Source organism: Brachyhypopomus gauderio, chromosome 20, assembly GCF_052324685.1.
Source record: "Brachyhypopomus gauderio isolate BG-103 chromosome 20, BGAUD_0.2, whole genome shotgun sequence".
In the NCBI taxonomy this organism is placed as follows: domain Eukaryota; kingdom Metazoa; phylum Chordata; class Actinopteri; order Gymnotiformes; family Hypopomidae; genus Brachyhypopomus; species Brachyhypopomus gauderio.
In genome coordinates, this window is record NC_135230.1 from 8785337 (window position 1) to 8800109 (window position 14773).

The 14773-nt window shown below is 43.8% G+C and overlaps 1 protein-coding gene across 2 annotated transcripts in view; it reads right to left on the bottom strand.

Moving 5' to 3' along the window:
- Window positions 1–232: 232 nt before the first annotated feature.
- The window catches only part of slkb (STE20-like kinase b), a 28338-nt gene continuing 13797 nt past the window's right edge, over window positions 233–14773 (bottom strand). Inside the window, exons 7-18 of one of the 2 annotated variants that reach the window (XM_076982513.1) lie at window positions 11942–12023; window positions 11287–11418; window positions 10184–10942; window positions 9873–10003; window positions 8919–9042; window positions 8621–8800; window positions 4651–4780; window positions 4341–4465; window positions 3818–4009; window positions 3599–3724; window positions 3362–3475; window positions 233–2303 (exon numbers count right to left, since the gene is read on the bottom strand). In XM_076982513.1, the coding sequence (XP_076838628.1) occupies window positions 2157–2303; window positions 3362–3475; window positions 3599–3724; window positions 3818–4009; window positions 4341–4465; window positions 4651–4780; window positions 8621–8800; window positions 8919–9042; window positions 9873–10003; window positions 10184–10942; window positions 11287–11418; window positions 11942–12023 (2242 nt within the window). In that variant the 3' untranslated portion in view covers window positions 233–2156. The remainder of the gene's footprint in view (window positions 2304–3361; window positions 3476–3598; window positions 3725–3817; window positions 4010–4340; window positions 4466–4650; window positions 4781–8620; window positions 8801–8918; window positions 9043–9872; window positions 10004–10183; window positions 10943–11286; window positions 11419–11941; window positions 12024–14773) is intronic. The other variant, XM_076982514.1, reaches the window with a different exon arrangement.

Genomic DNA, 14773 nt, shown 5'->3' on the forward strand with positions numbered 1-14773 from the left:
ACGCCACAATGTATTCCCATTCAGTTACTGGTGTGTAAATAAATACTCAGATTCAGTTACTGGTGTGTAAATAAGTACTCCCTTTCAATTACTGGTGTCTAAATAAATACTCCCTTTCAATGACTTTGGTGTGGGGGTCTTGGTCGCTCCCAGTCACCAAGAGTAGAACATAATACACACAATGTTTAAATGAACAAAACACTTGAACTCAGACTTTTCTGAACTTTTATTGCTGTTATAGGATTGAAATGGTGCCATTGCTTCATGACATAGAGAACACGTATATAAATACACACAAAAATGAGGATGATTTATCATTCCCATCTTTTCTTTGTTTATGTATCTCTTAACGCTTCAGAAGACAGAACTCAATATTTATAGCAATTGTTTTAATTAATTACAGCAAATCAGCAGTAGCTTCCTACTGTCCTGATAAATGACACCAACACAGTATTTCTTACACTATACACTAAAAATGGATAGTAATGGCACAGACAGGTAGTTTGACAGGTCTCGATGGAAAAAAACAGACAAATTAGACAAATGCAGATTAATGTGAATATGAAAACGAACTGGTCAACCCAGGACTTCTATAGTCCTATAGCCAAAACACCTGTGATTGGTGTAAAGTGCTGAGCACACAAAAATTAAATTTACTAAATTTAAATATAATTACCATGCAGGTGCTCTGCAGCCAATCACATGGCAGCACATAAACAAAAGCCACACAGAAAGCTCCCACAAAGAATTACAGTTCTTTTAGATTTTTGTAGATTGTTATACAACAAACTCAGTTAATGGTAATATGCGCTTCTAAATTCAGTGTCATATGTGGTTTAAAGAACTTAGAAATATTCTACAGTGTAATTCTGTAACTCCAATGAAATAATAAGATCTCACGTCATATAAGCATAGATAAAAATGAGGAATGGGTTAAAAAATATTCAAAAAAACTTTATTCCATACAAATTCATTAAGTATGAAAATTTGGTATTGTACTGAAAATTTCCAAGCACATAGAGTCATACAGTATTCTTCTTGGGGCAACTGGATCAAACTGAAGCTGTCTGACTTACAATTCTATAGACACACTTGTCATACCACAGTGATATACAACAGTTATAGGCTTGCATAATCTTGAACTGATATGCATACAGAAACAGCATGGAAACATGGATGCATGTTTGAATACAGAACACATAACAAAATACAGCACGCTTACAGTGGAGTCAGTCAGAAAGACGTCACCAACATTTAAAATCAACATTTTTTTTTTAATTCAGGAAATGTGTCTGCAATAATATAAAAAATAATAACATTACTAAAGAAGCTGTGCATTTCAACCACAATTTTAAAAAGCTTATGGAATTCAGTTCCTTCATTTCATTTGCATTTTTCGCATTTGCCATGATTTGTCAAGTAAATATTTTCCCTCGGCTCTTTACCGATGCTCCATTCTACTGATGCTTCACTCTCTCATATGACCAAATGGTTTGCAGCTTGAACACTTTCCATTTAACATTTTCTGCCTAGTGCAATGGGGGGTAATTTATGTGAAATCTTGATTTAAAAAGGCAAGAAATCCAGGCACTGGCTCTACAGCTGCTGAATACTGCGGAAGATCAAAGCCATAACCAACCAACCAAATTTAAAAAACAGCGCTCCTGAATATATTTGTGGGAGAAATGGAGCAGCGTTTTATTAACTAAAGTCATGGTTGTTGGGACAAATACAGTATTTTACATTTATCTATAACAGGAAAGAAGTACAAAAAAGTGCCATAAAAAGCAGAAAATGAAAAAACACAAAACAAACAAAACAAAATCAAAACACAAAACAAAATACAACTTACGCTTACAGGAGTGGTTTCATCCTTCCACAGACTTAGAAAATAACTTAAAAGGCTTAAACCGCCTCTAGAGAGCACATTACACTCTGCTGTTACACCCACCCAGACTCGTGGTTGAAGGCATCCAAGGTTCAATCAGGATAGTGCAGCTTCGTCTCTCTCTTACGGTCCCACAACTCCACGGTAAAACTCACATGTGTGAATTACATGGCTTTTTGTACATGTGTATTAAAAAGGTCATACACAGGTATGTGTGCTCTTTGTGTGTGTGTGTGTGTGTGTGTGTGTGTGTGTGTGTGTGTGTGTGTTAAAAGCCGGTGGAGTGAACAGCAGGGACGGGGTAAAATTTGGAGATGCGGCTCTGGGCGGACGGGTTAAGGCACTCAGAGTCACCGCTCATCTTAAAGAAGACCTCCTGCTCCTGCAGCTTCCGTGCAAACTCTTCCTCGAGTGCCTAGTGACACACACACACACACACAAGGGGACATATGATGCAATCGAAGGTTGAAAAATTAAAACAGTAAAAGTATGAAGAGAAACTCAGATGTGAAGGCGCCTGGTGATTATGAATACATGCCTCTCACCTAACGTGCCATTATGTTTAGAATCTGGCCCGCTAAATGAAGATATGTTTCAAATTTAATTTAGAATTCAACTAAAATTTAATTCACAAATAAAATCTAAATACACATTGTGAAATTTAATTTAACTGAAACATTTTGCAAACCAAATTGTATAAAATGCTGGAAACAGGAGAAGAGCTAGTTCATCACTAGGGGGCAGTAGAAAATTTAAAGTCCAGGAAAAATTTTGTTTTGAATTTGTGGATTCAGTTTGAGATAACTAATTTAACAGATTCAAGTTCATTTTTGCTTAAGTGTCTATTCTGCGGGCATCAAATAATAATAATAATGCATTTTATTTAATGGCGACTTTCTAGCACCCAAGGACACCGTACAATAAAAGACAATCATGAAATTAGACAGAGGTGATAAACAAAACAAAACAAAATAAAATAAAATATTCCAATCAGGACAGAGGAAGTTTTTATAAAGTTAATAAAATTTAAACAGTTTTGAGTCTGGATTTAAATTCTGTGAGTGAGTCTATTCCAGATGGTAGTGAGTTCCAAAGTCGGCTGAAAGCTCTGCTCCCCATATTGACGAGCAGAGGGTACAGTTAGCTGTATGGAAGAAGAGGATCTGAGAGTATAGGAGGGAGTGGTGACTTGAAGTAGATCTGACAGATATGAAGGGGAAAGATTGTGGATGACCTTAAAGGTAAGCAGAAGAATTTTGTAATCTGAGTGGAACTTGATGGGTAGCGAGTGTAGCTGCTGTAAAACAGGAGTGATGTGGTGTGTGGAGCGGGTTCTGGTGATTATTTGGGCAGCTGCATTCTATCTATACATTGATTAAGCATAAAGTAGCCTGTTACTTTGGTGGGTAGGAGGGACCACATGGCTGCGGGGGTGGGGATTTGGGAGAGAGGGTGTGGGGTGGCGGTGAGCACCTTCTTCCTGGGTCGGAGCTTCTCTCTCCAGTCCTTCAGCTCAGCCCCGTGCTCCTCATCCAGCTCCTTCAGCTTCTGCGTCTCGTGCTCGATCAGCAGGTGGCACTTCTCATTCTGAGGACCACGCAGGCGCACACACACACACACACACGGGCCAGTCAGTGTAAATGGTATGCATGTGTACTTCATACAGGCACTGGGGAGAGAGAGTGTGTGTGTGAGAACGGGGGTGTGTACCTGTAATTGCTGTAGCTCTCGGATGTTGGCGTCACATTGTAGCTGCAGGTCTCTCATCTGGTTCTCGTGTTTCTGTTGCTGGTGGAGCCTCTCGTTCTTCTGTCTCTTCTCCTCCTGTAACGCAAACTGCTCTCCACACACACAAAACCCTTAATGGCACACAGTTCCATCCACCCCACCACCCCCCCACGTGAACTCCGACAGGGCGTGACCTCTGACCTGTTTGATCTTCTCCCTCTCCTGCTCGGCCGTGGCGCCAGCCGAGGTGATGCGAAGGCTCTTCTTGAACATGGCCATGCGTGTCTTGGCGTCTCCTCGCTGGAACTTGGGCAGCCTGGTCCTCTCCTGGGCCTGCCGAGTCTTCATCTCCTCCAGCAGGCGCTGGTTGTAGCGCTGCATCTGATCCATCTCCTGCAGATACGGGCGTGCACACACACACACACACACACACACACACACACACACACACACACACACATACCCATATGCAGTAGTGAGGGTAAGGGATTGCTCCTTTAAATCACCTGTAAGAGAAAGCTGCTGTCTAGGATGTCATAGTGCAAGTAAACAGTAGCTACAAAGCAAAGCCTGGCCATACAGGGCCTTCGAATCTACCCGTTGCACGCTGACAGCTCTAATAAGTTATTCGCTTTAGCGTCTTGCAAATGTTTGGATCTCTGTGGGCAACAGAGACGCATAAGGCTGCTGACTGAGGGGGCGGAGTTCACCGCATGACTCAGACCTTCTCGTGTCTCTTGAGCAGCTGGTGCCTCTGCATAAAGTACTGGTCCTTCAGCTGTTGCTTGTAGAGCTGGTGCTTTTCCTGCAGGTGGCGCTCTTCCAGCTCCCACATGGCTGCCTCCCGAGCTGCAAGCAAAGCAGGACAGAGTCAGACCACATGACGCGTGCGCTCGCCATCAGGGACCACCAGCTGCTGCAGGAATCTGCCTCGGTCTCCAACTGGGGATGTCGTGACAGCATTTTTTGCAGCCAGGATCAGAGAGGCGTGGCCTCAGTCGGGGCAAGTTGTGTGGGGCGTGGCCAAGGCTGACCTCGGAGCAGCTGCTGTTTGTGGTTGAGGCAGTCACGCTCGATGGTGGCCAGTTCGTGCTTGTGCTGCTGGATGATCTTCTTGAGGGCCCCATCCAGCTCCTGTTGCTGCTTCTGAAGGAACTCCTGCTCCTAGAGAGAGAGAGAGAGAGAGAGAGAGAGAGAGAGAGAGAAACAATGGGAGACCATATTTAAGCAAACATAAGCCACCTCCTGTCAACAAAACAGTGAGGTTGAAGCTTGCCACGTGGAGACGAACTACAGTGGTCATTCAGTCACATGGCTGAATGTGATTATTTGATCTAAATTCTTAGGTCCTGTACATCAGAATGTAGGCATGTTCGTGTGCTTGCTGGAGAATGTTAGGTCAGGTTCACTTCAGGTGTGACCGTACACACATCAGCACCAGCGCTGTCATTCCCCCTGAGCTCCAGGACACCGTGTAACCGTGTCGTGGCCAGAAACCTCAGGCACTCCCAATCCCACAGAGAGGCTTTACCAGCAACAAAGCCTGTGCCGAAAGTGGCCAAGGATTCTTCTGCAGGTCTTTGACCTTTCACAGTACTGCCAGATACTGAGGCTTGAGTGTGTGATACATTCAAGGGGTACAATTCTGGAAATTAATCTCTGTGGTGGGATCTTGAAGGGTCATGAATCTAGTATATGTTACAGAAGATTAATGTTAGAAGAAGACAATGAAGACACAAATGTTGTAATGTAAGCATCTGTGTGGGTGTGTGTGTGTGTGTGTGTGTGTGTGTGTGTGTGTGTGTGCAAACTAGAGAACATGGAGTTTTCTCAGTGCTAAACTTTGGTATGAAAGCCTTCACCACTAAGTCCACAGAGTGTTAATGGAGGAGTGGTGAGGCAAGGTTAGTGTTATCAGAGTGTTAATGGAGGAGTAGTGATCAAGGTTAGTGTTATCAGAGTGTTAATGGAGGAGTAGTGATCAAGGTTAGTGTTATCAGAGTGTTAATGGAGGAGTAGTGATCAAGGTTAGTGTTACCAGAGTGTTAATGGAGGAGTAGTGATCAAGGTTAGTGTTATCAGAGTGTTAATGGAGGAGTAGTGATCAAGGTTAGTGTTATCAGAGTGTTAATGGAGGAGTAATGAGGCAAGGTTAGTGTTATCAGAGTGTTAATGGAGGAGTAGTGATCAAGGTTAGTGTTATCAGAGTGTTAATGGAGGAGTAGTGATCAAGGTTAGTGTTACCAGTGTTAATGGAGGAGTAGTGATCAAGGTTAGTGTTACCAGAGTGTTAATGGAGGAGTAGTGATCAAGGTTAGTGTTACCAGTGTTAATGGAGGAGTAGTGATCAAGGTTAGTGTTATCAGAGTGTTAATGGAGGAGTAATGAGGCAAGGTTAGTGTTATCAGAGTGTTAATGGAGGAGTAGTGATCAAGGTTAGTGTTATCAGAGTGTTAATGGAGGAGTAGTGATCAAGGTTAGTGTTACCAGTGTTAATGGAGGAGTAGTGATCAAGGTTAGTGTTACCAGAGTGTTAATGGAGGAGTAGTGATCAAGGTTAGTGTTACCAGTGTTAATGGAGGAGTAGTGATCAAGGTTAGTGTTACCAGAGTGTTAATGGAGGAGTAGTGATCAAGGTTAGTGTTATCAGAGTGTTAATGGAGGAGTAGTGATCAAGGTTAGTGTTACCAGTGTGTTAATGGAGGAGTAGTGATCAAGGTTAGTGTTACCAGTGTGTTAATGGAGTAGTGATCAAGGTTAGTGTTACCAGAGTGTTAATGGAGGAGTAGTGATCAAGATTAGTGTTACCAGAGTGTTAATGGAGGAGTAGTGAAGCAAGGTTAGTATTACCAGAGTGTTAATGGAGGAGTAGTGATCAAGGTTAGTGTTACCAGTGTGTTAATGGAGGAGTAGTGATCAAGGTTAGTGTTACCAGAGTGTTAATGGAGTAGTGATCAAGGTTAGTGTTACCAGAGTGTTAATGGAGGAGTAGTGATCAAGGTTAGTGTTACCAGAGTGTTAATGGAGGAGTAGTCATCAAGGTTAGTGTTACCAGAGTGTTAATGGAGGAGTAATGAGGCAAGGTTAGTGTTATCAGAGTGTTAATGGAGGAGTAGTGATCAAGGTTAGTGTTACCAGTGTGTTAATGGAGGAGTAGTGATCATGGTTAGTGTTACCAGTGTTAATGGAGGAGTAGTGATCAAGGTTAGTGTTACCAGAGTGTTAATGGAGGAGTAGTGAACAAGGTTAGTGTTGCCAGTACATGGCATTAAATCACACATGGATCAGGGACTAATACGTACCATATATGAAAGGGAAAAGAAAACGCAGCAGGTGCTGATCTGAGATCAGGCATGACTTGAAAACAGTTGTTAAGAATAAATAAAGAGGTCTGATCTCAGATCAGCAGGGGGAGGTAGGCAGCACTTTGCACTGGGGCATTAGAACAGTGTGCAAGGAGAGTGCTGAAATGAGCCACTCCCTGCTGGGTTGAATACAACTAAAGGCAGCAGCTGATTGTGGACCAGCAGTGGACAACACACACACGGTCTGTGTACAGGATCAACTACACACAAGGAGACCACGGACATGAACTAACACACAGTGGACGGAGCATCAGCATAATCTGAGAGCGTTTTCTATCGACGCCAGAAATAACGCACGTGTGCCTAGAAATGCCCTTAAATTAAAATTAAATGTTCACAAAACACAGGAGAGGAGACAAAACAGAAACGAAACCGCTGCACTCCCTAATTTATCTCTTGGTTTAGACTGGATCCTACCTACAGGTCCCCCTCCTATTGGGCCAATGCCCCAGCACTTCCTGGGAGTCCCAGGAACCTGCGAGGGGGATGGGGAGGAAAGACAAAAACACAACAGAACCCAAGCCAACCAATCCACCTCGCCTGGATCAGGACAACCAATCAGAGCCAGGAGGTGTGTCTGGTGGAGTGTCAATCACTCTCTTGGTCAAGTGCAGCTTCAGGAACTTGTCAAAGGAGGGATGGGCAGTTTTTTGCACTGATGGTGGTGCTATATTTGCCATTGCTTTTGCCAACAAAGGTTCACATGACAAAGACGAGTAAACAGTAGATGACAAAGGAAGAAAAGCAAGAATACATTGTTATGATAAAACAAGGATAAACACCAGATGGTGGCACGAGCTATCAATGTGTCCTGGAAGAATTCAACTCCAGTGCAGACGTAGCTACATGTGTGCATGGTAGGCAGATATTACTCCTGCTGGATTATTGTTTAAAACGAAGCTAAGATGGACATGGTTATAGTAAAACTCAGTAGTGCATTTATAATTTTAGTGTAATGTTGAAGCTGGGATGAAGTCTGCCTGTCACCGATGGCAAGGCTACTGGTTTAAGGTGTTTTATTTGGATGTTATTGTAAAAATCTCTGTGAAGTGTCCAGTCATTCAGGGTTTCTCTGCACACCGACTCTTTCATCACTGCATATTTAACACTGTTCACCACAGTGTCTGTTATCAAACCAACATCTTGCTAAATACATTTTGCTATCAGTTACTTTTCATGTCTAAAAGATGTATTATTGGTTGTCTAGTGGCCAGCAGTGTGGGGTAGGGCTCTGGGGGCGGAGCTGGAGAGCAGCGGAGAGACAGGGGGAGGGGCCTGGTAGTTTCAAGCCAAGTTCGAATTTTCCAGCCACTCTCTTCTCAATCTTATCAACTGTAGGTTTAAGCCTGAAGTGAACACACTTTTCTAAAGAACTAAAATATAGACTGAGATTGCTCTTATGCTAGAAATTTCTCCTAGCTAAAAGTCACCAGCGAGGCTATGAGCAGCTCACACAACAATGAGTGTTCATAATTCTACTTGAATACTTGGGTCAGATCTTGACCCAATACACCACCACAACTCACACAGCACAACGAGCCCAAAACCACTGGGAAGAGATTAGAACATTGCCAGCCCTCTCAAAAGCCCTCCTCAAGCCCAAACCAATTGGCCCCGCCCCCAACTCCGCCCCTCGTACCTCCTTCTTGCAGTTCTTCAGCACGCCCTGTAACTTGGAGAGTTCCCGCTCCTGCTCGCCCTTCATCTTCTTGGCCTCTTCGCGCAGGCGGCTGGTGTGTTCCTGCTCCAGACGCTCGATGGTCTGCTTCTGCTGACGCTCCAGGGTCTCCACCTCCGTGTCGTAGTGACGCCTCTTGCCCTGCAGGGAAGGGGGGTAAATCCGGTCACTCACGCCTCTTGGGTGGGGGCAGTGTAGGGGGCGGAGCAGGAGTGTTGCTTGTGGGTGGGGTCAGGTGCTGGGGGGAGGGGTCACTGACCGTGGTCTCCTGCTCGAAGCGTCGATAGATCTGCTCACGTTGCTGCTGCAGCTTGGTGCTCAGCTGCTGCTGGGCTCTCTGCTCCTCCTTCTGCAACAGCCTCAGCTCCCATAGCTCCTGACGCCTGGAACACACACACGCACACACACACACACACACACACACACACACACACACACACACACACACACACACACACACACACACACACACACACACACACGAGTTACAATGAGCCCTCCGACCAGTTGAGGATGAATGAATGAACTGGGAGGAAACAAGCTGCAAGCGTGTGAAGGAGTGTGCTTGCTGGTCTTGGACTATCTCCAGATGGACACTACAGCCCGCCGGACAGGATGTGCTCCAACAGACAGGAAGTGATGGACAGCTCACTTCCCGTTACTTTACCACAGCAAAGGTTTCGTTTTTGGTGAGTCCAATGAAGGCACATTTGCAATAGTACAATATAAAATAACGTATCTTTTCATTTCTTATTTTAAAAAATAACTTAAAAACTAAAAGTTTTAAAAGTAAAAAAGTTATAAAAATATTTTTATATAAAGTTATTTTGTCATTACCTTTTGAAATATTCAAATAATCCAAAACTCCTAGTGTGACGCTTAAAATGGACTTAGACCCATTTTATTTAACTGTTTATTTAAAGAATTTCTTGTCAATTATGATCTTTACATACTTGAAAGGCAGTTTAATTCCATTTAAAAATGTTGTAGATTTTAAAAAGTTTGTAGATTAATATGAATAAATATTTGAATCGTGATCCCCCTCCAAAAGCCCAGCTTGTTTCAATGGGACACTGCATAAAAGCACTGTGGAACTCAATCATTGTGAAAAAGCATAATCATGAAAAACTGGGGTCACTGATAAGTCAATGGCTGAGTGCCACTGAGAACTGAACAAGCAATAATCATGGCATGAAAAAAAAGACCTCCTCACCTCAAGAACCTCATCTCCTCGTTTTTCGTATCATTGTCCGTGATGATCTTGGATGTCGTTACACTGACTTCCACGCCGTCCACAATGAACTTGCGGGTTTTCTTCAGGGTCTTCTTCTGACGCTTTGTGTCCTGTAGGAGCAAACATTACTTTAATTTTTTTCACTAAAGTGCCAGATTATCTAAAGTGTCCTTCAAGCTGCCTGATGATGTTACCAACAGCCAAACCTTCTGATCTTCTAATCCCAACAGCAATCACCAGTAATTCCTTATTCAGTAAACCATCCCAGATCCCCCTTCTCAGTCGCTCACCTGTGTGGACATGGATCCTTGCTCTTTAGATCTGCTCACAAAGCTGGAGATTGACAGATTGAGGTCTATGTTGCTGTTCTCGGCTGCTCCACTCCTGGAGTCCTTCTTCTGAAACCTGGGCTTTCTCTCTTTCTCGCTCCCTTCTGCAGATGTTTCCTTCTCCACTTCACCTTTCTCGTCTTCTTTCACAGGGGAGCATGGTGGTGTTTCCACAGACACGGGTACCTCAACCTGCTTGATGGGAGTCACTGACTTCTTGACGTCCTCACTTGAAGCTTCAGATGGACAGGAAGGTGCAGCGACTCCTTCCTTCAGCACCTTATCATCTTGAATAATTCTTTCATTTTGAACTGTGACGACTTCCTTCTCTTCCTGTGCTGGCTGGTCTCTCTTTTCCATCTCTTTATCTGATTTCACAATGTCTGGCTGAGGAGGAGGAACTTCTGGCTTGAGAACATCTTCGGGGATTGGGTTCTTCTCATCTTTAGGTTTTTGGTGTTTTACATTTGAGCTTGGTGCCTTTGACAGTTCTTCAACAGTTGATGTCGGTGTTTCCAGGACATGGTTTACCTCCAATTTGGGGGTATCTTTTTCATGTATCTCACCATTTCTCAGGTCCACATCAGAGATCTTGGTAACAACGACCTCCTCGGTTTTCTCTGGAACCACTTCCAAGATGGAGGGTGACTGGGAAATTTTCTCATCCTCAGAACTCCCAACACTGGCATCTGATGAGGCGCGTTTGTGTCCACGAAGCAGCTATATTGAAAGAAGTAAAGTTTTAACATACAATACAAACATCCACAATCCAACAATCCTTCCACCTGCCAGTTTTCAGATGGAATTGGATTGACTGAAAAACTGGCTCAAGCTCCCAAACACATCATGACAAGCATTGTTAGATGGCAGAACTGCATTCAAAGTGTTTGTGGTTGTTTGACCAGTACTCCACAATGACTTCACTTGCCACACTAGTTTAGGGGAAAGAAAGATCTGGTTGTAAAAAGCGTCTTGGAACCAAGACTTTCAAAGTTGAGTCCTAAACCAGCTTTTAAAAACTTAAGTGTTTAAGGAGATATGTGTTGAGTTCATGAGAATCTCACCAGCTGTCCTTCTTGATCTTCCTCTTCCTCTTCCTCCTTGGACTCCTCTATCTCCTCTGTAACTTCAGCCTTTGCCTCGGCTATTAGCTCTCTCAGGGGTTTGTTATCAGCCACGTTACACACAAATGGGTGCTACACACACACACGAGAAATCACACATTATTATCAATGACATGATTCAGACACTTTTTTGGTTAATTTTTTTGTAAAAAGTAAACCTTTTACATTTTTCAATGAATCTAATTTCATAAAGAAGTCAAAGTACAGAGCCCCTCCCCATAAATAACACAATGTGCAATCACACCAAATACTGTCCATCATTATTATCAACAGCTTTTCCGATCGTGCCAACACTTCCTATTTGACCCTCTTGGGTATCCATCAAGTGATCTACAATCTTACAATCTAATCTTTCAATTTGGTATCTGTTCCACATGGTCCAACAGGTGGGTAGAAAGTGGAATGGGAACTCTGAACGTTGAACCTGACCTTTTACAATGACTTGGGAGCAGCTTCTGGGGCCAAATTTCAGCCCTACAGGCTTCCAAGATACTGATGAAATGTTGCTGGCATTGCTTAACATTTCATACTGATCTGAGACCACTTCTGTAGTTTCCTACAAATCAGCGCAACTCAAAGGCACAAGGAGTCTTACCTGGAGGAGCTGAGCAGAGCTCCACCTGTTGTCCACGTTCTTCTCCAGTGCATGCCTGAGGAAGTCACTGAACTCAGGAGACCTGGGGAAGCACAGCCAGATCTCAGCTGAGCCGCAGACACACAGGCCCCACCAGAGCCGGAGTGGCTAATCGGGAGATTCGGGAGGATTCCCGATGGGCCGGCTCATGTCAATCTCTAGTTTGGGCCGATTGGGAGGGGGCGATCATTTTGGGTCGGATTTGGGTATGAAACTTCCCGGTGCTGAAAAAGCTCCCACTCCGGCCCTGGGCCCCACCACAAACATGCAGTACTCACAAATCTCGCATGGGTTTTGATTGACATTAATCAAATATGTGCAAATGTTGTATAGGATCCATTTGCATAGGGGTATCACCCATTTGTGCAGTTGTCTCTAGGGAATTGAGCAAAATCATGGACACATAACTTTATGTATTAGACCTAAAAGACTTGTTTTCGCTCTGTCATAGAGCAACCAAAGAACCTCATATCTTATTTATAAATGACCCACGTTTATTCCTCTGTCATAAAACATCTCACTATGTATCTATATATGTAAATTAACTACAGTGGTACCTCTAGATACGAGCTGCTCCACGAGCTGCTTCACGAGTATTCCAAGTTACGAGCCACGACGCAAGCAAAATTTCTGTTCGACACCTGAGCTCAAATTTGGGATACGAGACGAGCTTCAGGATGCTCCGGTTATCTCGGCCATTCGCACGTGTTAGTGCGCAAAACAAAGTCTCTGTCATGTCAGTGTTTAGAGTGAGCGAGTGTATATTTTAATCTGAACTTTTTGTGGGCATCATGGGTCCCAAAAAATATCCGCAAGTGGAAAGGCCGCTGAGAAGAAGAAGAGGATGATATCCATAGAAACGAAGCAGGAGATAATAAATTTACATGATAAAGGAACTCTTGTTTTTGAACTTGCGAGGATGTTCGACTGCAGTACATCCACCATTTGTACGATCCTTAAGCAGAAGGACATCCTTACAGATGTTAAAGTAGTGAAAGGTGCGACGATATTTTCCCAACTTAGGGTGTCTGTTCATGAAGAGATGGAGAGGTTATTGCTAATTTGGATAAAAGAAAAGGAGGTGACAGGAGATACAGTAACAGAGTTGATCATCAGCGAGAAGGCTCATGCGATATTCTCAGACCTAAAGAAAAATGAAGCATCCTCGTCAGGAAATCAAGACGAGTTCAAGGCAAATCATGGATGGTTTGACAATTTCAGAAAAAGAAGTGGCATTCATTTTGGTGGTTAGGCATGGGGAGGCATCGAGTGCAGACATCAAGGCAGCAGACGAGTTTATTACGCGTTTCGCTAACCTGGTTGAAAAAGACGGCTACGTCTCGCAGCAAATATTTAACTGCGATGAGACCGGCCTGTTCTGGAAAAATTGCCCCGTAGGACTTTCATTACCACCGAGGAAAAGCACATGCCAGGACATAAGCCCGTGAAGGACTGTCTAACCCTTGCATTGTGTGCGAACGCGTCGGGTGACTGTAAAGTAAAGCCACTTCTCGTGTGCCATTCTGAGAATCCTTGCGCATTCAAGACGCACAAAATCCTAAAGGAAAAACTCTTATGTCATGTGGCGCTCCAATGCAAGGGCATGGGTAACGAGGCAGTTCTTCGTGGACTAGGTAAATCTTGCTTTTGGTCCTACGGTGAAGAAATATCTGTTGAGTAATAAACTCCCCCTACGTGCCTTACTGCTCCTCGACAATGCTCCAGGCCACCCGCCCGCTCTTCAAGAGGACATCTTCAAGAATTTCAGTTTATAAAGGTTTTCTTCCTTCCACCCAACACGACTTCAATCCTGCAACCAATGAATCAGCAGGTCATAGCTAACTTCAAGAAGCTGTACACGAAGCATCTGTTCCGCCGATGTTTCGACGTTACAGAAAACACCAAATTGACACTGCGCGAGTTTTGGAAGGATCATTTTAATATCGTTTCTTGCCTTAACATCATTGACCTTGCTTGGCAAGCAGTGTCAAGGCGAACTTTGAACTCAGCGTGGAAGAAGTGGCCTGCTGCTGTTGCACCAAGGGACTTTGCTGGTTTCGGGTCCGAGCCCGAGGGCGAGACTGAGGACGTCACCGAGACTGACATACCGTTGGAGGAGATTGTGTCACTCGGTAAGTCTATGGGTCTGGAGGTAGACGAGGGCGACATCAACGAGCTTGTCGAGGAGCATGAAGAACCGCTCTCTACAGAGGACCTGAAGGTGCTGCATGAGATGCAACAGACGGAGATGAGCCAAGAGATGAGCAGTAGTGAGGAGGAGGTACAGGAGCCGCAGGAAGTCAATCCTACAAGTGAAATAAAAGCGATGCTAGCGCAGTGGGAGAACGTTGTTCGCTTCATCAAAAAGAATCATACAGAGAAAGTTGCTACGAGTCGTTCAGCAGCACTTTTCAGTGACACCTTGTTGACTCACTTTCACAACATTTTGAAAAGCAGGCAAAAGCAGATGTTATTGGATACATTTCTTATGAAAAGAGCTGTTCCAAGTGAAGATGCTGAATGTGCAGCCAAAAAAGCAAAAACAGATGATTAGGCTACTGTGTGTACATACGTAAAGTTAAGCATAAGTTAAGTTTAAAGTTAAGAAATTTTAAAGTTTAAGAAAGTTTACGAATTAAGAAAGTGTATTTTTACAGTTTTATACCATTTAACTATGGAATTGTTGTTTTGTTTACGTTTATGATAGTTTAAGAAAGTGTTGTTTACGTAGCCTAACTCCACGCAGCCAACTCGTCCTCCCTGCCCTCGCTCCCTCCTCCTCAGCCACGCTCC